The following is a 25118-nucleotide window of genomic DNA, read 5'->3' as shown; positions in this document are numbered from 1 at the left end:
CACTTCAGTCATTCATTTCAAACAGGGAGCCCTGACGTGTTACTAATCCAAGAGGAAGCCCTTGGGTGGGGTGAGAGAAAGAACAAAGCAGGGAACAGAAACTGATCAGTATGTTTGGGTGGATTTGTGTTGGCACTGAATTCCTCTAAACTTTGTCAATTTTGCCAACCCCCGCCCCCCCCAACCCCTTCTCCAAATGGTTCAAAGTGTGGATGAAAGGAAGAAAAAATTCCCTCATCATCACCTGATTTAAAGGTGTCCCGTGGAGGCACTTGGCTCACACAGCTTCAGAGCATTGAGTGTGACAGACCCAAAATAAGGTGTCCCTTCTGCTGCACGGCAGGGGCAGGAGCCACTTTCAAAAGCAGCCCCTCTCATGGATCACCTCGTTGGTATTAACCAGCCCAGAATGGAGAGATTAAAATAAAAATGCTATTTAACTCATCTTTATTTAAGCTTTGTATTTTGTAGGTAGATTATAGGCAAGATCATTAAACTTTATTTACAGTATAAAATACAGTAGTTTTTATCAATGAAGTAATTTTGGGTGGCAGCATATATTACAACTTGCACTGCATTTGAGGCTGCTCATCTTGACCTAACTACAAGAACATGAAGCCAAGTTTGACAGAATTTAGGGGCAAAAAAACCAAAGTTCTGTCTTAAATTCGCTGGATGTTTAAACACAATGTACCAAAACTGTGACAGATACAAGCTCTGCTTTTTGCAATGGAGCTAAAATGTGATGTGGTGGTTACTCTGATTTTGCATACTGCTTAATTTGCTATTGCAGCCACTCTGGCCTTTACAGAATTTCTGAGTGACTGAGAATTTCTGGATGTTGGGAAGGGGTAGTGCTTGTTGCATTATGCTGGCCTGGAACAACTACCACTACTGCATGCTGCACACAGCTGCTGCTGCAGCTGCACCTGCAGAGCTGCCCTGCCCCATGCAGGAGGGCAGGGAGCTCTGGAACAGAACATGTTTCACCTCAGATAGAGACATAAAGCCTAGAGATGCACTGCCATGGAGTAGCTGTAGGTCTGGGTTCAAATAAGCATACACAAGTGTTGTCTATTATCTACAAATATTTATTTTAACACTTGGATGTAACTACAGGAAGCCCTTGGCACTGATAGAAAATATTGATTCACTGTTAGGTTACAAAAATTTATACATAGCAAAATTTAATGCTCTTTACATAAAAATATTAGACTACTTAAACAAAACTTCAAAAACTCCCAGTAATAGCTACACTGAATTAGAAAAGAATTAGGCTTTAAGACACTGCCTCCATTATTACCCTTATGCAAACACTGGGCTAGAACATCACCTGCATTGCTGTAGAAATGTCTCCTTCATGCAACAGGTAAGAACATACACTAGGCTATTTTTTCATATTTGCTCTACATCAATCAACTTTGCCCCTTTTTTGAAACTGTCAAATTAGACTTCAGTAGTTAACAAAAGAAATTATATTTGAAGTTAATACCCCCCAAAAATGCCTTTTCTCTTAATACTGATTTGAAGGAATTTGTGCTTCCTTTGATGTATATTCAGCAAACAGTCAAAACTACCAAACCACACATCAGCTTAGCAGGGGTATGACTTGAATATTTAATTTTTTCAAATGAATGATGTATTTTTACTTTCCCCCCCCGACATTTATATATATATATATATATATCATATAGAACAAACACCAAATATACCATCACTAATACTCAAGATATCACTGAATGCTTCTGAAAAAAAATATTACTTAGAAGGCAGACTTCTATGGGAAATGACTTTAAAATGGCACCAGTTTCTTTGTTGTTTTTTTTTCTGAACACCACGTTTTCTTAGTGTGCTAATTAATTTGTAAAAAGGAAAACACATAAGTACTGACTATAAATTTGCTAAGCACCAAGATAGAGAAAGGTGGACATCCTGTATTATTTTTATGGCTGCAAATTTTATTGTTTGTGTAAAACTCTGCAAACTTTCTCATCCGCTCATTCGGAATTGTCAGATCAGTGTCATTTTAATAAGGTAACACTTTCACTTACTTAAAATGTAGGATAATGGTCTCCTGCCACTATATAAATGCTACAACATTTATAGAAAATAAATATTAAGGCAAAGCTGACATTTATTTTCAAAGAAGGGGATCATTATCCAGATCCAGGGATCTACATTCCATTAAATAGTTAATAAAAGGATTAGAACTTGGGAGATCTGCTCGCCCCTCAGGTGAGCACAGGGACATGATGGCTTCATGGTGGCAATGTGTGGCACAGGAGTGCAGCTGCTCCCATGGCCCAGGTGTGGGTGTTCCCAAACAGCCCCCCTGCACCACCTGGGAGCTGCTGCAGCTGTGCCATCACACACACACGAGCTCCTCTCTCTCAGGAATCCCAGCTGGGCACGGGTTCCTTTGGGAGGTGCTCAGTCACGCACCCTGCACTGCCTGAGGTCTGCACAGATCTGCTGCCTGCTTGGCCGGGGCACCTGCCACTGGTTTGTGCAGGGCGTCATGCTCTAGGAGCAAGTCAAATGTTAAATACCAAGTCTCAAAGAAGAATAATTTGGTCACTTTTTGTAAAGTGTTGCCTTTTAAAATGCCTGGAATAAACCCTCCATTCTCTTTTAGAAAGGATGGAAGATTACCAATGGGACGATTTCCCTAAAAAAGTTTTCCAGGAGCTGGAATGTGAAGCTTTTACACTTCTCTCTAATTTCGTTTGCTAGACACATATCTGTACTGCAGAGCAGCTATTTGCTGATTTGTCAGAGCTAGAGAACTCTTCTGCTGAATTAATGTGGCAGACATTTATGTGTAAGAATTGAGTTGCTCTTTTGACCGAGACTGGATATCCTGAAGCTCCTGCTCTTCTTTTGCTTTGATATCTTGGTAGGCCTGCATTTTGCTTGCATCCTTTAAGTAGGCCCAGTTAGAAGACAGTATCATGAGGAAGTGGATCTGGAAGAGAAGGGTGAGCATGATGGCGAGTGAGCATGTCAAGAGGCAAAGCAAGCTGCTAGTCAGATTAATAGACGCTCTTTAAAATAACAACCATAAAAAATAGTTATTCTACGTTAATAAGCATTCTGTTATTAAAACAAGCACAGAGGCTATTTTTCAAAGATCTCTAGAATTTGGCATGCTAATAATTCAGTTGGTTATTCACAATTTAGAGAAAGTTAGTACAACAATATTAAAATGAGCTACAGAGTTGTACGGGTCAATTAAAATGCAGAATGGGGGGGAAGCAGGAACAAACAGTTTTGTATGTGGCAGTATACGGAATCTGTAAACTATGAGGTGCTCAGAAGAACTGCTCTCTAAGGTCGTGGTGTTTATGCATATCCAAGCCCAGAGCCCGGCAGGTCTTTTCCCCCAACAAGCAGATGAGAATTCCACCCTCCCCCTGGAAGAAAACCTGAAACTGTGAACTGTTTTATTCACGAGAACAAGGCTACATTAACACATCGAAAAATTAAACATCAAAACATGAATCCAAAACTAAGCAAAAGCATGCAATGTCTGGGTTAAGAAGTCTTAATCCTGCATTTTTATAGCTACATTTTAAACTTCCATTGTCCGACCTCAGGTGAAGAGTTGCGTATAGCAAACGGTTCTCTTTTTAAATTATTATGTGTTTGTTTTTCTAGTTTGTGCATTCGTCTCTTGCCAACTTCTTTTGCCCATACTTCATGCAAAAACATCTACATCTGAAAACATTGATTTGCTTCTCCTTCTTTTTTTCCCCCAACACTGTTAAAAGGTCCCTGTGAGCTATGCATGGTTTTGCTTCCTGTGCAGTCATACTTACATTTTGAGATCTGGCTACTGAGAAATCAGTTACTAAAGTGCAGCCATACAAGAGCAGAAGCTATTTATATGCTGTTTCTTACTAGTTCAGGGTCCAAAAGAATGTGATTGTTTTACGCAGAGCTAAGACAAGGATTTATTTTCTTAGAGAAAGAGTATCATTTGGCATGCACTTAAGAGTAAGAGAAAATAATTGATTTCATCATCCATGGAATCACTTGGAAATACAAGCAAATTAATTCATAATACCTGGGCTTCTGACCTCTGCCAACATAGACTGGCACTACTTTATTATTCCTTTCTTTCACACCATATATATTTTGCATGCTTAGGGGCATTTGTATTTGGTGTTCATGGCGAAGAATAAATTAATGCATCTGACCCTGAACTGTTCCAGTATTTGTTTGAGATGACTGTTAGAAATCAAGTGGAGACCTGAAATGAAAACATCCCCTTTTCAGAAGGATGCTTTATAAACACCCCTACAGTAACTGAATCCTCTCAACATGAAAAAATAGCCAGATCTCATCCACATCATAGTTCATATACAAGAAGTCATTTCATTAATCTGATAAGCTAAACGATGCTTACTGAAGCTATTTACAATTACTGTAACAAAATCCAAAAAGCTAGACTTTTAGTCTAGGGTGTCAGTGGTATTTCAAGCTACGCAATGCAGCTTTTTACTGGGCTTATACAATTTAGAATTTAGTGCAGCAATCTTCCCGACTCTTAAACTTCAAAACAGCATAGTTATATGTAGTAGCCATCATGTAGATCAGCTGGTGGAAGAGAACAAAATACAGGAGAATAAGATACAACAAGGTGACGGCTCAAGCCCACTTGGGCAACTCTCGATACTTTTACAACAGATGTTACTCTGAGCTCCTTCCAGGGTGAAGATGCAAATAAATAAACCTGCCATTTCTCTGGGGAGGATAACCCAGTACAAGCCCTAAGGCCATTTTGTCAGCCAGTTGTGAGTACTACACCAGGGCTTGGCTGGCACAGGGTTAGAAGCTGGCCACTAAAGGAAGCGTTAGACATAGGAACCGCTACCTGGAACGGGCACTGCAGGGTTGGACCAGTCAATCTGCCTGGCTCCAGGCAAAGGAAACCAAGAGGTTATAAGCAGCTGATCAAATAAACTACAAAAATGAAAATAAATAGTGGAAATAAAAGCAGAAAAAGTGGATAGAAGTAGGATTTTGAAAGGACATGCAAATCATTTTTTCCTAAGTATGGGGGAGGTGGGTTAAGGTGACTTCCTAAAGCAAAAGTTGGGGACCTGCTGACTTGTGATGACCAAACCACAGCAGCAAATAATTGTGATTACAGCTCACCCCCCTTCATGTCTAGTATCACTACCTTTAATATATACAAAATTTCATCTTAAAGCATCTTAAGCCTAAAATGAACATTTTTATTTATAAAACAGCAAAAAATACTACCCACCAATGCTATGACAGTGGCACCAGCTCCAGCACAAGCCACAATGAACAGGTGGTAAGACATGTAGAACTAGAGAAAAAAACATGTTTAAAACATTGAAGTAATTCATTAGGAATAGTATAAAATGCATTTCAAGTGTTCTAGAGAATAAAGATAATAAAACCATCTTTCTAGCATGGTAGCAAAGCTTTAGAAAATAAAAGTGTGAAAATAGTTTTCTTTTTTGATGATGCAATAATTACTTCATTGTTACAATTAAAGCAATCTCTTTATACTACTAGCATGAGTTCTCTCCAAAAACATCAATCAGGTATTTATTACATGGAGCCCAAGTGACTTGTAGGCAAAAGCTGCACATAGGTTACATTTCTGTACCTCATTCGTGTTGCAGATGTTCTCTAAAATTGGGCCACAGGCTTTGCCAGGTACAGCATTCCAAGGAATAATACCTGAAATACCACAGAAAAGAAACCACTAATTTTAGCAATCAACACAGGCTTTCTATTCCTCTCATCTTTTTCACCCACTTGTCAGTTGTGTTCCCATTCGGGGCGCCCATGCGTTGACCAGAACAGCTTGGAGATGGCAGCAGGAATTCAAACAACTCCCTCAGGTTGTGCTTTCTCCTCACACTGAGGGCTGCTGCTAAGGCATGTTCTCAGATGTGGTTTTCATATCTGGCAGCCTAGCAGTTGGTTGGGTTTTTGCACTTTGGGTCCAGTTGCACACTCTGCCTACTCCCCCACTCAGCACAGAAGAGAGAATCTGCATCTCAGAGGTACTTGGCACCTTTCAGGGTAGCACTTACTAGATGAGGTTCTACTTGAACAAGAAACTACTGTGGAAGGGTGTGAATACAGATCTAGAGGGAAGAATTACAGGATTTTTTTCTGGTTTAGTTCCAATAGGTAAAAAACATCAAGTGAACACTGCCACATGAAAGTTCAGTCTCCTGCACCTCATATACTCCAGTGACTTTTCTAACATGATTGCAAGTCTGAAAAGTCAACAGAATCTAGCAGATTTAAAATAACAAATGTTTAGGCCAGTAACAAATGTAAAGCTTAAGCAAAACCTATTTGAATTAAGAGAAACCCAGTTTGTTTTCCCATAAAACTTTGCATTTCAACCCAGCTGGCTGGAATTAGCAACTCTATATGTGGCAGGTCATTGAAATGATCTCAGGATGGCATGGCTTTCAAGAAGATTTTATAGGATTTTCTTCCAAGTCAGCTTCTTCTCTGCAACTGCTACATACAATTCCAGCCTTTTAGCTATTGCTTCCACCCAAAAATGTGAGGAAAGTTCAGTGACACATGTTGTCTGTTAGGGAGCTGTTCTCTTTCCATCACACACTGAAACCCTAATGGTTTTACTGCTCAGGGGAACAATACAACCCTAGACAGCACTAATGCAGCTGCAAAACAACCAGGAGAAGCAGGAAGGTGGAGGAGCACATCTCCCTTCACTCCTGGGTTTTGCTGCTGAAGAAAATGTCTTCTCAGCCTCTCTTGCTGAGCTGCTAAAATAGAATGTATATGTTTAACTGATTTGAAGACTTGCTTTTAAAATTAGTGTGTCATTTCTTCTACTGCACTTACCTGGACAGGAGAGCAAAGCCAAACTTTCTTACTTTTTCGACTTTGAATCCACTTTCTCAGCTTTGAATGACTTAGTCCAAAGAAAGAAACATTCCTAGAAAATGCTAGCTAGAATGAAGCCAAAGGTAATGGTGACAAAAGATCTTCTGCACAAGGGAAGCTGAAATGAATAACTTCAGGAAAAACTCACCTTAAGAAATGAAAAGCCTGACCTTATTTTAAGTTATTGTCCCAGCTCCCTCAGATTTCTGCGTGTCATCAGAAAGCAGTATTAACTCATTAGTAGTTATGGCAGACTTTTAATTGCAGGTTTTTGTTTTTTTAACTGAGAGTAATTGTCAGTGCAACATTCAGACATTTACTTCATCTTTAAATGTGGAACAGTTTTCTGAGAGAACAGAATATATGCATATAGGTTTAAAACCCACAATCTGGTTATCTGTTTCTCAGCACTGTGTCCAAGCAGTTTATTTTAGGGCTGATCTATTTTCAAACCTAATATTACAGTATTGGAAGCTGCTACAAAATCATTTCAGATAAGTGACTTGTCAGTTCAGTTAAATTGATTGCATCTGGAAAGAGATCAGTGTAATGTGAATTAATTAGAAAAGTAATAGCACATTCAGAGATAGAAGATGCTTTTGCATTTGATTCATCTGATAAGGCTGAGACAGAACTATGAAGACCGAGGAGGATGGATAAAGGATGTAATCAGGATTAAAATGGGTACCGTATTGCCTGATGTCCACGCAGATCTGGTCCCCTGGAACTGTCACATTGCTCTGAAAAGATTTGATGACTTCACAAGTTGACCAGATGTTATAGAACATAAAGACAGGCACAGCGGAGAAGCCGAAGACCCCGAGCCAGGCCACTCCAAGCACATAGGTGAGGAAAACAAACTGGGCAGAGAAAACACAAACACTTTGTGTTTATCTTTGAAAAGACTATTTAAATTTTCCTTAAAAATGCTTCAAAATAAGCTTAAGCATTCTTTCAGAATTCAAGTGAGCAAGCATTTGATTTTCAAGCACACAAAATCAGTATTCTCATTGCTTACAAATACTTTGGTAGTTTAAGTGCTACAGAGAAAGTAATTCAGACATTTCCTTTTTCATCAGCCTGCTTGAGTAAACAGATTGCCCTCATGTGAAAGAGCAGCCCATTGATTTCTCAAGATTCTCAGCTAAGCAGGGATGCTGGTTGTAGGCTAAAACCAATAAATTCCAACAAAAATCAATTTAAGGGGTTTTTTTTAAATTAACTGTAACATACTAGCATTTCTATACAACTTGCAAATCAAAACCATGCAGTGAATCAATGCTCACAGAGCTCCCCCACACTCCCTGATATATTGAAATCAATTTGGAATGTAACATTTGAAAATATCTATTTTTGCAAACATACCATGACCGTTAAGAGCAGATCAGAAGGATTCAGTTGGTCTAATACTCACTGCCAAGCAGAAAATTAATTACTTCACTTTAGAAAATCATGGATTTATCCACTAAAATTTGCTGGTTTGGGTTTGCTCTTTAAAAAAAAACCCACTACATTACATGTATTTTCTTTGGTTGGATTAAAAGATGTGGCACTGATTGCTTTGAAAATCTCCAGCTTCCTCTTCCCACTAACCCCCTTCCCTTTTCCCTCCTCTTCAAAGTGTTATGGTGAAACAGTAGCTCTGGCATCAGTTCCTAGCTCCCTCCTCCTGGTGAGACCAGGATTTGGATCCCACTTGGAAGGTGGGGGATGCTGTTACATCTCCCGGGCTCTCTTTTCAGTGTTAGCTGTGGCTGTTCTCTCTTAGCTGCAGTGGGCTGGAAAGGCTTCACTTTCAGTAAAGCACTGGTTCCCTACTACCTTAAAATTTGTGTGCCAGAGGACAACAGCAAGGATGGGAAAGGCTCTCAGGGGGGAGGATTCTCAGCCTGACCCAGAACAAGGGACTGAACTAATGCTGCAGTGGTGGAAATTTGCATCCCCACAGGTTTTTTCCAGAACAATCCTACAAGTATTTAAGCAAGAGCTGAACAACTGGTTATGGTTCAGTCAAGGGAGTTGGTATGTGGGGAGGTGGAAGTTCTTGCAAAACTGTGGCCCATAAAACCCCAGCTAGGCTTCAATTTATAGACAACTCCACTGGAATACCCTATTTCATATTAGATAGCACCATACACCAGACCTGTACGTTTTGTGTGAGAATTGAAAATCCTCTCTTTGGACTTTGGGAAACACCAAAGGTTAAAGGATTTCTGTAGATACACTACAAATAAAACATGAGTTTGCATATGTGTATGTGGAAGTGTGCATGAGAGGAAGTGCACAAAGCCTTTAAATCCTAAAATAGCCAGGAAAAAAATACACTGACTCTCACATTTAATGTGATAACTGTGGGAAATGGCTATTCTGCATTACCAGAGCCAACACAAATAATTCAGGGAAGATGGAAGTCTGTCTTCTGTAGCAACCTTATGCAAGATGAGACTGCCTTTCAGGACTTTGCTCAGTAATGTAATGAAAGAAGAAGTAGAGGAGCTCTTGATCAAAATGGCAAAAGGTCACTGTATGTCCAAAAGCCTGTTGCCTGTACCCAGCTGCAGTCACTAGTCTGTTAAACATTTTATGTCTTCACAAATCTTGTTCTTGTCCTAAGGTTTTACACAGCAGCACACAGGCACTTTTCCTGTCACCACCAAACATTAATGCAGCTTTATCAGAGCTCCAAGCCATTCCTCAGCTGGTAAATTCTCTCCTTCATTGTATGGACAAATATGGACAAACATGAAAACACATTTTTCTGCCCTATTTCCATGTGTCACACTGGTATTTGTATAAGCAGCTGACAGTCATGTGCCTGCAACTACTCAACTGCACAAGCAATTGTCTGCACTGATGAGATGCATGGATGTGTATGTTTCTACTTTATTTTGGATCTTTTGAAAATACTGCTTTAGATCTAATTTTGCTCCTTGGTGAAGGCCGTACTTGCTGGGAAAAAAACTGAGCAAATAGCCACTTAACTGGAAAATTATCAGATGCCTTATTTTTATTAGCTCTTGAAAGATTCAGTAAGTACCCAACAGCACAGTGGAAAATTGCTAACTCTCATGAAAATAAACATGCATCTCTTTTGTATTTAACCAGCTGAAAGTACATATTTTTTAAGTTCAGGATATAGACTGTATATTAAAATGCAACAATCACATCAAAAGCCTCTTCTCTTTTCACCCACACTTTCCCGTGGGCGATCTGTCATACTGCTTAGCTTCCTCCATAACTACGAGCTTTGAATTCAGATTTTCAGTAATAGCTTTGAAATCTTCTCTCAGAAACAGTTATGGCTGTTCTTGCAGAGTGTGCCCTTGGGGACAATGTGGGTGAGAATCTGAAGTTTTATTTTTAGATAAACTTTGCTTACAATTTTGTTCTAACACAGAAGTATGCTGAAGAGAATATGGCTGGTAACTTCAGGGCTTTGCGAAAAAGCCTCGCTGTTCTATCTGTCTGCCTTTTGCCATCTGCAAATCAATACTTGATTCAAGTGCAAAGATGTTGTGAAGCTTCATTCATTCATTACTGTTTGTTGAAGGATCCAGACACTCAAGTACAATTGACTATGGAAGTCAGAGCCATTACAGTTTGATATTTAAATAGCTCTTCAAACCACAGCCATTTTACAGTCTGCCTTTAAGCATCACAAGTGTTCCACGTTTAAAAGCACGAATTTCATTTTGGCTCACATTAAATGTTTTAAAATTAGCAGTCTCCTCAGTTTACTTTAGACCAGTGGCTTCAACTTTATGACAGGGGAGACCATGGCAGCCCTCACCCAGCCCATCTGCAGCACTTTGATTTAACCAAGCACCCTTGAAGTTCAGAGAAGAACCAAGACATGGATTGACCCTGATCACACACAAGGAGTTAAACAAAGAAGGCAACAACATTCTGTTATTCAAAGCCCAGGAATCAAACTGAGCCCAACAGGTTTTAGCCAGCAAAGACTGATGTTCCCATTTCTGAGCCCACTCACCATTCCACTGATGCAGCGGCCACAGGCTGTTGTTTTGAACTCTCCATGCAGCTCCTTCACAGCACTCGTTGTATAAAAACCTTCCGCCAAAAGGATTATGCCATATAAGAAGAAAAATGATGCAATGCCATAAATTACATACTGCATTAGCTGTATTCTAAAATGGAAAAGAAAGAAATAATATAATTAGATTTCAGTCCTATAAAAACTAAGTCAGTCCTCTCAAATTATAATGAATGAGAGACAACTCCTAGAAACAAAGTTCAAGGCTCCTCAGCATTTGAAGCAAGCAGACTGCAGGAAAACACTGTTACAACTGTGCCCCTTCCCAGGTGAGCAGTCCTGATGTGCATTAGTCCTGCAGCCACCTGGGCATCCCCTGTTGGTGCTGCAGTCCTTGCACTGACTGGTGTTAGGCACCATGTTAAAGCTGCAATTTCACACCTTCACTATGGAGCTTTTACTTTTTCCTCTTACTGCTCTTAACTTGGGAATGGCTGACAGGGACAATATGCAGGGCTTTGAAGTGGCAAAGCCTGGAGCTGCACCCCTGACTGAACTACCAGGCTCTGTGGTTATTCCTTTGGCTTAGGGAAAGGAAGCAGTCCCTGAAATTCACCATTTCCACCTGTGAAATCTGATTTACTTAAGTTTGCAAAAATTTCTGAATTCAGCAATATTTGTCTGATAGAAAACTCACAAACATGCAGTGACTTCTCCTGAGGCTGCTCTACAGCCTGGAAGGGTAGTTCCAAGTGAGCTGGTAGTTTCAGCGCTTTAAGTCACAGCAGTGGTGAGTGCCTCAAAATGTTTGTTGGTGTTTTTTTTAATGGAAGAGTTATTTAGGAAATGCTTCCGTTTTAGGCACTCTGGAACCACTCAGAGGAAGATCATCTCAGGGCACATGGTATAAGTACTTCCCTCAGATGTTATTTGAGAAAGTTCTTGATTTCTTAAAAATCTACCATCTGCAATGACACTCTAACAGTATTTTTCCTTTAGTTAGAATAGGTAGATGAAAAGAATAATTTCTAAATATTACAGAATCAATCAGATTCTGTATCCAAACCTAATTATTTTGGAGGATCAGAATTCCAGGTCTTCCATACAACGTTTCTGGTCTTCAAAATTCATATTTTGTTATTAGCATGATTTCACTGGAACTTCTTAAAATGAATTTGATTGTTGGGATGGTTATTTTTGATGAAGTTATTCACAGAACCAAGAGCTTAATTTTATACATCCGCACTACCAGTTTTCTGAGGATAAATATGCTTTGCTCAAGATATTTTTTCTGATTCTTGCCACTCTTCACCAAGTAGCTGCTGGCATAGATCTCCAAAGAGCATCTGAATGTTTTAGCTTAAGGAAAATTGATGACTACCATTTATATAGTTAAATGTTACCCTTGTATCAAAATAGGATATTGCTCATTTAAAATTTTATGTGGGAAGTGTTATCTTTGTTTTCCAAACTGATTAAAAATAACTGGATAAATCTGTTACATCTATGCTGTAAGGAACAAAAAAATTAACTCAGGATTTGAGAGAGTATAGAAGAAATCATTTCACCATCATTAATAGTCCAGGAGAGACCCAATGCATTCTACCAGAAATCAGTAGCAGGAAAAGTGGTTAAAGTCTATTCCAAAGGGTGTGTTACTAACTTTTTTTTTTTAATGTTGCTGTAGCCTCAAATTTGCCCCTTTCTAACACCTCTTCTCTCTTCTCACCCCCTTGGCTCCACAGTGGTGAGCCCTGAGCTGCTTTGGTAGGAATTATGCATTTCCCCAGCTGCTGGTGCTGACATGACAAGAAACATTGTCAACAACTCTCCAAAACATTAAACTTGCTGCCTGTGACTGCTGCTTTTGCAATTTCTTCTATTTTGCTCAAATGGAGACTGATGCAACTACAGGGTGTTTTGTTACCCAGTTGCTGAAGAACAGCTGCTTACATTTTCTCACTAAATTTTGTGTCTAACTGCAGGGCCCTGGTGGCTCATGCCCTGGAGCTGGGGACACACTGCCAGCCACAGCCAGGGACTGAGTGTGGGCAGTGCTGGAAGGGGGGACCCAGTGGGGAGCAGTGCCAGAGCAGGTCAGGGTACAGAGGGTCCTGTGGACAGGGGAAGCCCTGAAATGGTGCTGTGGGACCAGCCCCAGTGCTCAGAAGGCATGCAGCAAAAACTGGCAGGTGTATGCCTGCAAGCATACACAGGGAGTCAGTGAGAACAGAAATTAAAAAGAAAATAAGAATTAAGGGTGCTGCATAGGGCCCTGATACCAGAGTCTTCAATATCACCTGTCTGGCTTGCTGCCTGTGCACTCCTGTATGAGCCATGCCCACCTTGCTCATCCCAGGGGCCCCTCATCACAGCCACACATGGCTGGGCTGGCTGCTGGACATGGGACCCAAGGCAGCACTCCAGGCCTTCCTCTGACCTCAAAGAGAAGCCTTGGGAACATAAATGACCCAAATATTTCACCTGTGGTTATATCCAAAGGCTACATTTGCAGATCTTTCCAGTTTTTTCTTTCTTTTCTCTCATATACCAAACCAGCTTCTGGTATATGAGAAAAATATATTTTCTCATATACCAGACGAGCTTCTGGTATATGAGAGGGATGGTCAGAACCATGCTTCTTTGCTATTCCTGACATCCCTTACAACTGTATGTCATCAACAAAAACTAAATCTACTCTTAAAATAAAATTGTTACCCCTTGTTCTGTTACAACAGGCCCTGCTACAAGTCACTCTTCAGCTCTCTTGTAAGTCCCTTTTGGTGTTGGAAGGTTGCTCTAAAGTCTCCCCAGAGCTTTCACTTCTCCAGGCTACACAGCCCCAACTCCCAGCCTGTCTTCACAGAAAGGGTGCTCCAGCCCTCTGATCATCTTGGTGGCCTCCTTTGGGGTCACTCCAACAGGTCCATGTCCTTCCTGTGTTGAGCACACCCAGAGCTGGGTGCAGCACTCCAGGTGGGGTCTCACCAGAGCAGAGGGGCAAGAACACCTCCCTCACCCTGCTGGTCACACTGCTTTGGATGCAGCCTGGGATATAATTGGCTTCCTGGGCTGCAAGTGCACATTTCCAACTCATGCTCAGTTTTCCAAGTCCTTCTTGGCAGGGCTGCTCTCAATCCCTTCATCTGTCAGCATGTATTGATACGGGGCATTGCCCTGACCCAGTGCCCCTGACTGGGCACTGCCCAGACCCTCACTCATGGTGAGCATCATGAGACTCACACAGTCCCACTCCTCAAGGCTTTCAAGGTCCCTCTGGGTCCCTTCAGGTAAGCAAACTGCACCACTCAGCTTGGGTGTCATGTGCAAAGCAGCTGGGAGCGCACTCAATTCTGCTGTCTGTGATAGTGATGAAGATATTAAATAGTGCTGGTCCCAGTGTAAGCAGGAATACCAGGACACACACATTGGCTCTTTGTATGTGAACACCAGTAAATGACCAAGCACCGTTACAAAAACAAGCAACATAATACTCAGGGATGGAGACTGAGGTTTGAATCCATCTCTGCTTGTTTAGCATGAGGGTGTTATGATGAATGATGGGAATGGGAGGCATACTTACACTTCACTCAGCAAAGCATGGTCACTGGCAGTCGTGGAGAAGTGCTGCTCGAGGATAGACACGGTTCCCGTGAGCGCCACGTGGCCGCAGCCACAAAACAACGCTACCCCCGAGAAGCAGAGAATGGTTGCCACGAGTGAAGCATATGGCACTCCTCCTAGGCACTTAATGCAACATTCAAAGCAACCTAAGCAGAAGAGAGAAAGCAAAAGAAATGTCATGAGCAAAAAGCAAATTATGAGGAAAAGAATATTTGTCCTCCACTTGGTAAAAGCCAGAGGGAATAAAAGGCCCAGGCATTGACATGCTAAGCAAAAAATCTATAGGTGGTACAAGACAGCATCACCCTCTAAAGCAGTGACCTACAGATCTGTTGGTATGGACTCAAAGCCCAGAAAGTGGGCTGAGTGCTCCTGTCTTTACAGGATCAAGAGGAGATCGATGAGACAGCCTATGAAATGGAAAAAGCAAAAAAAATCACTGTCTAAAGTGATCCATTGCAATTCAGCTGCTCATCTAGAGCTCACCATGTTTCAGCTTTACTAATGGCACCTATGCTGGCAGCATTCTGGGAGCTAGACAGGAAACTACTCAAGACAAGGAAGCCTTTTGGAAAAGTAGGAGATGCTTTGCACTTTCATTAGAAGATAATGCATTTAGGTCCACAAAACTTAACTACTCCACACTCTCCCACTACTCCCAAGTTACCTTTTTATATAAATCCACATGAGGTTATAGGGATACTGATACTTTTACAACAGAACAATTGAATGGGGTCCAAAGAGTAACAATTTTTGTCGAGGGCATCTGTACGAATAAGCAATACATTTCCAGCTTTTTATAGGATACACTGAATTTACAGTGATCCCTGAATACAGTTTGCAGTATCACGATCAACTGAAATGCATTGTTTAACTGGTCTGAGTTAACAAAACATCCCCCCCAGAGCTGCTATTTGTGTGAACACTGTAATAAGGAGGTTGCAGCTGAATTGCCAGGTTTGTTCCAACTGCGTGGCCTGAAAACCCATCTGCTTACAAAGCTGGGAAATGTAAATCGGAAACAAACGCAGCTTTTAACTGCGCTATAATGGTAATGGCAATCCATACCAATTCATTACTTCAGGGTGATGGCATTAAGCTGTCCCCATTAATGTGCATTTCATACAACTGCAAAGAACACAAGCCATTAAGACAACGCTTAATGGAGCGGCCAGCGTCGCAGGACAGCCACTGCTGCTATGGCAAGGCACTACATGGACAAAGCATTTGAAGGCAAGGAGACAGCTGGCAAATGAGGACATCACATCTTCCCACCCAAAAAATTCCTCACAAAGATCAGCAAGTCTCCAGCCACCACATGAGGCAAGTTTATTTTTATCCCCCTCCCTTTCCCAGTAATGAATGAGTTGCAGAGCAGGCACTTCTGTGAGGCACTGGGGAATAATATGCATCCGATAATTGAAAGATTTCCCATTTCATAAGTGAGAAACTCCTCTTTTAGAGAGTCACTAGCAAATGCCCTAGTCAGGCTTAAGCAGCTATCACCATCAAAATTACTTACTTCACTAACTGCAGACAAGATTTGATTGTATAGAAACAATTCTGGGAAGGTTTTATAGTCTAGTCCACAGCTGGAGTCCACTCAGTAGGAACTATCTTCATGACAAAAATACTGCCAAATGAGCAAACGCTGCAACTCGGCGGTGACGGGCCAAACAAAATCCAAATGCACACTATCAGAGGAAATCATCTCTGGCTTTCATTTTATCACAGAGGTCCAGAGCTGAGTTCAGACAACAAACCTTGCAGAACAATTCTCTGCTTTGGGGAATCTGCCTGAGAGAGCTCACATGCAAGAGCAGCCACACTCGTGAGCCTGGCTCTCCTCCACAGCATCTGGTCCAAACCTCCCAGAATTAATCCAAGAAATGCACGCACCTGGTGCAGGATTAGCCACGAAAGATTATCCAAAAGTAACCATGCTCTGACCCAGCAGACAACACACTTGTGGTCACAGCACAAAACAAACGTTTTGAGCCACACTCCTAAAGCAGGAGACCCAACACCTGATCATTGCTTAGTGTGGAGAGGTTGATCACTTAAACTGTGCTGATCCCACACACTGCTTTAGAGAAGGATCCCATCAAAGACAGAAAATAAAACAGCTGGAAGCAAAAACAAGAGATTGACAAGATCCAAAAGGAAAGCTGTTGGTTTCAGAAAATGGGAGCAGCCTGACAAAACTGAACACTGGTGCAGACCCAGGATTGATGTTTACTACCCCATACTACCAGGCCAGCTTTCCAGGCCACTGGCAGAACATTTGCCCTGAGGAGTTTGTTGGATCCCTTACCCAAACACATGACACTATCTGCCACTAATCCACAGACCCTCAAACACAAGGGAACAGTGGCCCACGCCCTCTCACCTCTCAGCAACTGGCAGCTACACAGATTGTCTTTGTGGCCATACTCTTTGTCTTCCTCTGCAGTCCAAGTAAAAAGGCATCACAGAATTTGGGTGGCCTTCATTTTCTCAGTGCAGAACAAAGCCAAGGGTATCTTGGCTTTAGACACCCTCAGAGGTGACTAAAGCAACCACATTATTTTAAACAGAGAAAACTGCCCAAATGTGGAACTGTAGGAACTACTCACCTTGACTCCAAGACTAAAGCAGGAATCAGAGAGACTTTGGTACACCTGGAAACAGCACACAGCCAGCTTGCAGGCACATGAAGCATCCCAAACCAGCATGTTTCCAAGAGACAGTATCCATCCATACATAGTCATTCTGCACCCAAATTGACAGCAGAGCTGCACGGCCTCCTGCCAGAGGGTAACTAACTGCAGAATGGAACCTCATCTCAGTGCTGGGGCTGCCAGACCTCCCCCCCAGATCCCACTGTGAGCACTTTATGATTAAGGCAGATTAAAGCCATGCCTAGCCCAAGCAATATGGCTGATTTAATAATTTTAACACAAGCCTAAAACAGTACTGCTAAGAGCAGCTTTCAAAGCCAGATACAATTTGAAGCTCATCAAGAACTGAGATATGCTTACCAAGCTTCCCAAAGAAGCACTGAAGCAAAAGAGAGGATTTCTGAAAACAATTAGAAAGCTTTCCAGGAAACCTTTATGTTCTCTCTCTGCAACTCTAAGTCAGCAACTATCTTCACACAATACAACTGAAACCCCAGGAAGATGTTTGCCTAGCTCATGTTCACAAAATAACTTGCTAACACTCTGATGACAACTGCAGGATGAAGGCCTGTGAACTCAAGCTTACAAAAATAAGTAGGATTAAAATAAGTTCAGCTCCAATTTTCTGCTAGTTTTTACTTTCCATATGGCCAAAACGCTGCACTGTTCAGCTGTACATCCCCTTCCAACGAAACAGTGTAAAATGATTTAAATATGAAACTGTACAGCGCAAACACACATCACTGCATCTTCCCTTTCAATGGCTATTTTGTGCAAGGCATCACTAGAACCTTTTGTGCAACTCAGCAGAATAAAAACATTTTTTGTCCTCAGGCTGGTGAGCAGCAGTTGCCATGGAGGCAGGTTAATAACAGCCCAATGATTTGCCCAGAGCTGCCTGTGATCTTGGCTACAGATTTAACACACTCTCAGAAGGAGGCCAGCTAAAACAAAGACTGAGATTATTCTCTAGGGAATGAATGCTATTAAACACACACACACAAAAATATTCTTGCTAAAGGACAAAAATAAAGAGAAGAGAAAGAAACAGGAACTGGCTATTCTTTTCATCTCCTGGCAGCTATCAGTCACAGGAAATTGGTAAAGGATGAACCTACATATGTACATAAATTGGCAATTGGTTGCTTAATGTATGCTGAACAATTATACAATCTGCTCAGCAGTGTACAGCCTACTGCATGCATGCAGGGGCTTAGCCATTCAATTTCCCATCCCAAATGGTGATTGTGTGGCTAAACCTCCTTTGGTACTTTAAGTACAGCTTTAAGATTTAAACTCAGAATGGCAAGGTAATAGAGAATTAATGGAAAATGGTCTTTAAATAAAAAGAAAAAAGAAGCAGTTCTCACACAGTACCTAATCCTATTAAGGTCAAATCGGTGTTCTGGAAATTACAAAGGACAATGCAATAGGATCAGGTAGCCTTCCTTGAGTATTCCTAGGGCTTGCTCTAGGAACATCATACATCAGTTCTTGAAGCCCATACTTGAAAAGCTGAGACAGGCTGATGTTCACAAAGCCCTCCCTCAAAGCAAAGCATGGAAAACATGCTGTAAAGAGAGAATATTCACACCTCTTGGACAGAAAACCAGCCTATTGTCTAATGTTCCAAACACTTCCTAGGTTGAACTAATGCCTCAATGCATCTCAGGTTCTAACCACTGGCCATAGTCAGGGTCATTATGGAACAAAAAACCATGGAACCAAGAAAACCTGAAAGGAGCTTTGAAAAGTTTTCCATTTCAGGGAGCTAAACCTCCAGGATCCTGTGGCTGTCTGAGTTAGTTCCCATTTTCTTTTCCTTAGAAGTTTGGTTTCTTTCCCTCCCATGAGAGATAAAGCAATGGGCATAATTTTCTGCTTGTCACCTACTTCCTGTAATTGTGTAACACATTTTAAGAAATGCTGGCCTGTCAGACACCAGCCCAGTTAATACACGGCAGAAATTGCACTTCATGTTCCACCACAGAACCACAATCACGGGGGAGGAACTGTTCTAACAAAAGGAAGGTTGCAAGAAATCCAAGGGGAAAAAAGCACTAGATAACACCTTAAATGAAAGCACTAGATAGATAACATCTTAAATGCAGCCATGGAACTAAATCGGGCTCATTACTACACATCCACAGGAGCCTAGTGTAGGTAGCATCACTCCCAATTCACAAATAAATGTAAGAGGACAACTCAGTACTTGACATTTACCTCCTGCTTTCCCCAGTGCTGAAGACTACCCAATACCAAGCATGAATAATACCCTTGGAGGCCTAAAGCACCATGGATTTTTGTCAGAAAATGAACTTTATGTCAATGAAAGCAACTGCCGATTTTACTGTCTGCCACCCACCATATGTTTGAAAATTTCCATTCCGAATGGCTTATGCATGCTAGGATGTACATTTTCCTACCTGCTGCATGATAGGCAGCCACAGGAGAAGGAGTGAGGGATGTGGGAATAGGCTAATACCTCAGAAGCAAAACTGGAATTTACCTCTTTCTTCTCTGCATGAGACTAAGCCAGTACCTGGCAATAAGGTTACTCCTCACATCTGTCACCCACACCTGCAGCCAAGGGTCAGTGGCAACAACACAATAAGATAAAATATTAAACCTTACAAGCGTAAGTTTAAAGCCTGTGAAAAATTTATCTCCACGCTTTAATAAGAGACTAAATTGAAAAGGCTCAGCATTAAATCACATGGAAGTCTCTGTCCAAGCTCTATCCTTGCTCATTCCTGTTCGTCTTAAATTTTGCTGATTTACAAAACATGACACAAAGCAAAAACTGCTGTTACTACTTAGAATAAATGTTCACTCACCAGTGGATTAACATTAAACAGATTAAATAAGCAATGAACTCAAATAGAGAAAATCCTTTCTTCTCCTCCCACAAACCACTTAAGGCTCTTCCACAGAAACTTCCTTTCAGTATTTCCTAATTTTGCCTTTTTGTCCTACACAAATAAAAAGTTGTGAAATTAACTTATACTGAAAATTAACTCATAAGAGCCAGAAAACTTAATGTAAATGCACTTTAGTCTAGCCAGGTTGATAATCTCCCCAGTGCATTTGCATTCCCCTCTCCCAGGGTAATTAATCAATAACTCCTTCCCGGCCAGCAGGGGGACAGGAGGGGACATGACCTTTGGAGAACACTGCCATCAGGGCTGCCATGAAGGATCAGACCTGAAATGCAGCAGGAGCACCTCTGTTATCCCTCCAAGTGGCCAGCACAAGATGCTTCTTTCAAGTAAAAACCTGTGAGATCTGGAGTAGCCTGATCCATCCAGTAAACCCCACTCCAACCTCTACTATTTAAGAGCTACCTGAAGAACCAGTAGCTCCTTTCTGAAGGTCATCAGATTTAATTGTAACTTCTCCAGTTATTCTCGATACAGATACAAGATATCTGGTTTCAGCACTGTCATACAGCTAGTTCCCCTCTTCTGAGAAGGTATTTATTCTCTGTTATCAGTTAGATGCTTCCATATTCTTATGCAGAAGAGAACTAAAAGTCCTCACACCTCCTGTGCTGGAAACCAACACAGATAATGCGGGAGAATTGGTGCACACTAAGAATAAGCATCTCACAGCCTGGAGGAACCATTAGCAGACCCTTCTTCAAATCCACAAAGCAAAAGAGTATTGCTGTGGTACTCTATGAGTAATGATATTAAGTGCTTCCTGAATTTGTCTGCAAAAATACAGTAAGCACAGGTTTAAAATCAAGCACTTTTTTTTTCTTCTACCATGAGTAACAAAAAAACCTCACAAACAAACAAACAAACAAGCAAAAAAGCTCAAACAAATCAAACAGCCTTTCAGAAGTTATCAATATTATCTACAGCAAAAGCTATTTTTTTTTCTCTCACTAAGGAAAAAATTATGTTCAAATTGGAGAAAAGGCTGTTTCACCATGGCAAGATTTGTTTCTTCTGAATGGTGTTAAATGATGCAGAGAAGACTCTAAGAACAGATAGCAGTAATCATAACCTTTTTTTCCCCTCTAAATCTCTTCTTCCCAAATCAGCAGTTCTTACAGGAAAAAAATTGCATTCCAGTTGCTGGAACCAAACCTGTTTCATGCAAAGATAAATTATCTGAACCTGTTTCTTACATACCTTATCTAGTTTACCTTCTTCAAATTTAGTGAAATATCCACACTTCCCATCTATATCATTCCAACCTCTGCAAGGCTCATTAAGCTCACAGGTGTTCTGTTTTCAGACAGTAAAATCCTCGGAATAGGAATCACTACATCCATATTTATTGCAAGTGCCCATCCCAGCTGTTTGCTGTATGAGAGAAAGGAGTCAGACCTGCACAGGACGAACACTGCTGCCCCACGAGATGGTGGGATGAGAGAGTTGCTCTTGTCCAGCTTTATTGCTTTTGGACAGAGGTCAGGCAGAACTTCATTTTACTTCATGTTTTCTCTGTTTTATTTTTGGCCTATGCAACAGTGGAATCCATAGCAGAAGAAAAATACCTAATTTATACCTTGGAAAAGGCGTTACTTCAAACAGGTTTCAGTGGGAATTCTTGAGGGATATTTCTTAGCTCTAAGCTACTTCTACAGCAAAAAAATTAAGCTGGTGATTTAAAAAATAGACTTCACATATAAGGGACAGATCAGGCATTATTGATAAAAGCTGTGGAGTTATTTCTCCTGGAGACTTGTTCTAGCATTTACTATCCAAAATAACCCTTGGGATTCAGTGCAGCCTGAGAAGCATGTGGAAATGCTCATTGGCATGCAGAGCTCAAAGTGCAAACACATTGCACCAGCAAGGGCAGCTTCTGGTCCAAGTTTGGGCTACAACTCTCAGCTGAAATATCAACAACTCACTGATCAACAGGCCTGAAGACCCTCCTTCCTTTCTGTTCTTGCTCTGGCCTTCCTCCCCTTGCTTTCCTAATTTTTTCCTCCTTGAAGAAACACTTGGGATGTTCAACACGCTGGAACTGCTGCTTCAATAGGTGCCAGCCCCGGTGATAATTTTGGACAAACTCAAGGCAGAAAAGTAAAAGAGATGAAGGAATGGGAAAATTGCCAAAGATATCCAAATGCCTGAAGGTCTAGACAAGCTCAGCGTGGAAATACAAAGGCATCTATGCATTTCAGTTTCATGGGCGACTTCCATAGCTCTGTGAAAATCTGTAAAGACATTGGAGTTTCCTTGATCCAACCATCCTCCAGACCCACCTGTATCTTGGCTGACATGATTTTAAAAGCTGACTTTTAATCAAAGGTGAATATCTTACCTGGAAGAATGGAGTTGAAACTCTTAGCTCCACCTTTTTGCCAGCTGTAACTCACCTCACCCTCCACCAGCCTTCAGCACCCAGCAGGAGAGCAAGACTTTAGCCTCACTGGATTTCAGCCACCGCTACTGACCGCTTCCCCAGTTGACTCCTCCCTAAGCTATAAAGAAGTAAACAAGAAACAAAACCTCTCTCCCTCTAGAGCTGAAAACAGGGCCAAAACCTGTGTGTCTGTGCATTGTGCATGTGTGTGTGTGTGTGTGTGTGTGTGTATGTGTGTGTATGTATTCCAGCCTGGCATATCTCAGATTCAGAAGGTAAATTCTCAATTTAAGAGATAACTGAAGATGCAAAGATCTTCCCAAGTGGAATTGAACAAGTGGAATAATGAGAAAACTGAACTGTAACTGTAGAAGTCCTTTGTTCTGCAACAGCTTTCATGCTATTATTTCCCCAGCTGAATCCCCAAATAATTTCCAAAACTTGAGCTTGTTTCAGCAAAGGAGCAGTAAGGCTGTTTCAGTGAGATACTCCACCTTCACATGCCCTTATGTGCTCACAGAGCAGCTGAAACACCTCCCAGCATCTGGGGGAAGCAGGTTTCAAAAAAAAAATAATTCCATAAAGCAAACAACACCCACACAACCTGGAACAGTGCCTACAGCTAAGCTCATGTTAAACAACTACTGCAAAGTTTCTCTTTCTAGAGAAAAAGATGGCACTTTGCTTTCTGGGGAAAAAATTGTTTTAGCATTTTGAAGGGCTCATTAAGCTTGCAGGTGTTCTCGGGATGTCTTGGCTCCAGCATTGCAGTGAGTCTCCCACACTGACTATTCCCTAGTTGCTCAAGAGCTGGATTCAAGCTTAAATTAGGGAAGTGAGATCATGCTGTACCTGAAGACCCTGGGAGAAGAGAAGGACTGCCACAAAGGAGCCCTCATAGTGATGCCATTTGGACACTGACAGAAGAGACAAAGGCACCCAAGAAATCCTGTGGTTTGTCAAGGGAACACAGGTTATCTCAGCACAGCAGCCAGGGCCACCCAGCAGTGGGGAGCTGTAGGCCAGTGCTGAAGGGAGGTGTTCTATAGCAGGAATTTGTGCTGGGACTGAAGTCACATCTTCCCTGCAAGCTAAGGGAATAGAGAAAAGACCAGCATTTTCACAGTGGCTAATCCATCACTGGCAGGTTGGTTTTACTCAAGACCTGTTCAGAGAGGTTTCATTTTTGCCTAAAAGACTTTCAATTTCTTTAAGTGCAGCCATTTAAAACATCTTCCCTTGAGCTGGCATTTCTGGGCTCTGGTGGGGCGGGGGGGTTTTCACCATCACCAAGAACCCTTTCATCCTCAACTCCTTCATGACAGGCATATTTACCTACATGCTAGTTCAGAAAGATTCCCAAGGCAGACTGAAAAGGGTTCAGTTGCCTAAACAAGGGTTTCTAGCACCATTTTAGGTGCCAGACTCCCAGCTGCTGTAACAGAAGGCTGTGCATCTCTGTGTCCTGGCTCATCTGTGCCAGCACATATGGACATGTCTCATCAATGGGGACAGCTGAAGGGGCCCAAGACCCTGATAACCAGGGTCTAGCCTGCTCCTTCCACATCCTTCACAGCTCAGGGAGGCAGCATTCATAATCTACCACTACTCCCTGAAGCATTTCTTTTGTGTGTAAAATATCCCACGTGTACTAAACGTGAGGTTTGGAAATGTCTTCTAGCAGCCCCAAACCTGTCACCCAGGTAACTTGTCATAAAATACAGTCAATTGAATATTGATACTGAAGACAGAGATCATTATTTGTGACCTAAGTATTTTTGGGGGAAAAAAGCCATTTGAAATACATAAACATTTGAATCCTAAAGCACAAGAGTATGAAAATATGATGGAAAGGGGAAGGATGAGGCAGCAAGCTTTGGTGAATATTTCCCTGCATTGCTATTAAAGTCTCTGATGCGGAGGCAGGCCTCTCCAGCAAACAAGCTGTCAAGCAGGCTTCAGTCACTCAGCTCCATAAAGAGAAGAGAATTCTGGATTGAGCTAGCTGCAAAGGCTGTCTCTGAGCATATACACCCCTTGCTGTGCTATCCATCAGTCAGACTGGAATTTTCTAATGTGATCAATCATAGGCTTGATTTCAGGTGCCTTTATGAGATGCTTCAAAACTCAGTTCCCCCACAGACCCTTAAAATAAGGCTTCATGAAAAGTAAATAGGATCATCTTGAGGTCTCAAGCCAGACATCGAAAGGACAGGCATGGAGAATCACCAAACCATTTTTACAGCCTCACCTGAAATCCTCCTCTAGACTTTCACATATGCATTTAGTGCTTCTAGCCAGGGAAAAATGCAAACCAAACCACAGAATATTGTCTATGAAGCTACCAGTGAGTCAGATTTGCTGTCACTGCTTTAGTGTCATTTCTGCATTTGTGGCTGATAAGTCTGATAGATTCATCCACATAAACCCCCAAACTATTTCATCTCATCTGTAAACAATTTTGAAGCGATTGGGAGCACAGTTAAAAGGAAGCTGTCCCTCACACCACACATTGTCTTTCAAGCATTAACAAGGAAATTTAAATTTATGTCAAGTATTCATACAAAAAGAAGTATACTCCTTTACAGCCTTAACAAATAAAA

The 25118-nt window shown here is 41.5% G+C and overlaps 2 protein-coding genes across 11 annotated transcripts in view; one reads left to right on the top strand and one right to left on the bottom strand.

Annotated features, from left to right (window-relative positions):
• OFD1 (OFD1 centriole and centriolar satellite protein) overlaps window positions 1-938 on the top strand; it is a 30624-nt gene extending 29686 nt beyond the window's left edge. The window contains exon 22 of the mRNA XM_077173038.1: window positions 26-938. Coding sequence (XP_077029153.1) covers window positions 26-35 — 10 coding nt within the window. The 3' untranslated portion in view covers window positions 36-938. The remainder of the gene's footprint in view (window positions 1-25) is intronic.
• GPM6B (glycoprotein M6B) overlaps window positions 431-25118 on the bottom strand; it is a 107321-nt gene continuing 82633 nt past the window's right edge. For 7 of the 10 annotated variants that reach the window (XM_077173046.1, XM_054654437.2, XM_077173061.1 and 4 more), the window contains 6 exons: window positions 14490-14676; window positions 10904-11060; window positions 7601-7772; window positions 5645-5718; window positions 5273-5338; window positions 431-2965 (listed from right to left, as the gene is read on the bottom strand). In XM_077173046.1, coding sequence (XP_077029161.1) covers window positions 2816-2965; window positions 5273-5338; window positions 5645-5718; window positions 7601-7772; window positions 10904-11060; window positions 14490-14676 — 806 coding nt within the window. In that variant the 3' untranslated portion in view covers window positions 431-2815. Of the gene's footprint in view, window positions 2966-3429; window positions 4600-5272; window positions 5339-5644; window positions 5719-7600; window positions 7773-10903; window positions 11061-14489; window positions 14677-25118 lie in introns of those variants that run through there. The other 3 variants (XM_077173044.1, XM_054654440.2, XM_054654438.2) reach the window with 1 other exon arrangement.

The sequence above is a fragment of the Agelaius phoeniceus genome, chromosome 2 (genome assembly GCF_051311805.1).
Source record: "Agelaius phoeniceus isolate bAgePho1 chromosome 2, bAgePho1.hap1, whole genome shotgun sequence".
In the NCBI taxonomy this organism is placed as follows: Eukaryota; Metazoa; Chordata; class Aves; order Passeriformes; family Icteridae; genus Agelaius; species Agelaius phoeniceus.
The sequence above is the reverse complement of the archived record's forward strand: the minus strand, read 5'-3'. Positions and strand labels throughout refer to the sequence as shown.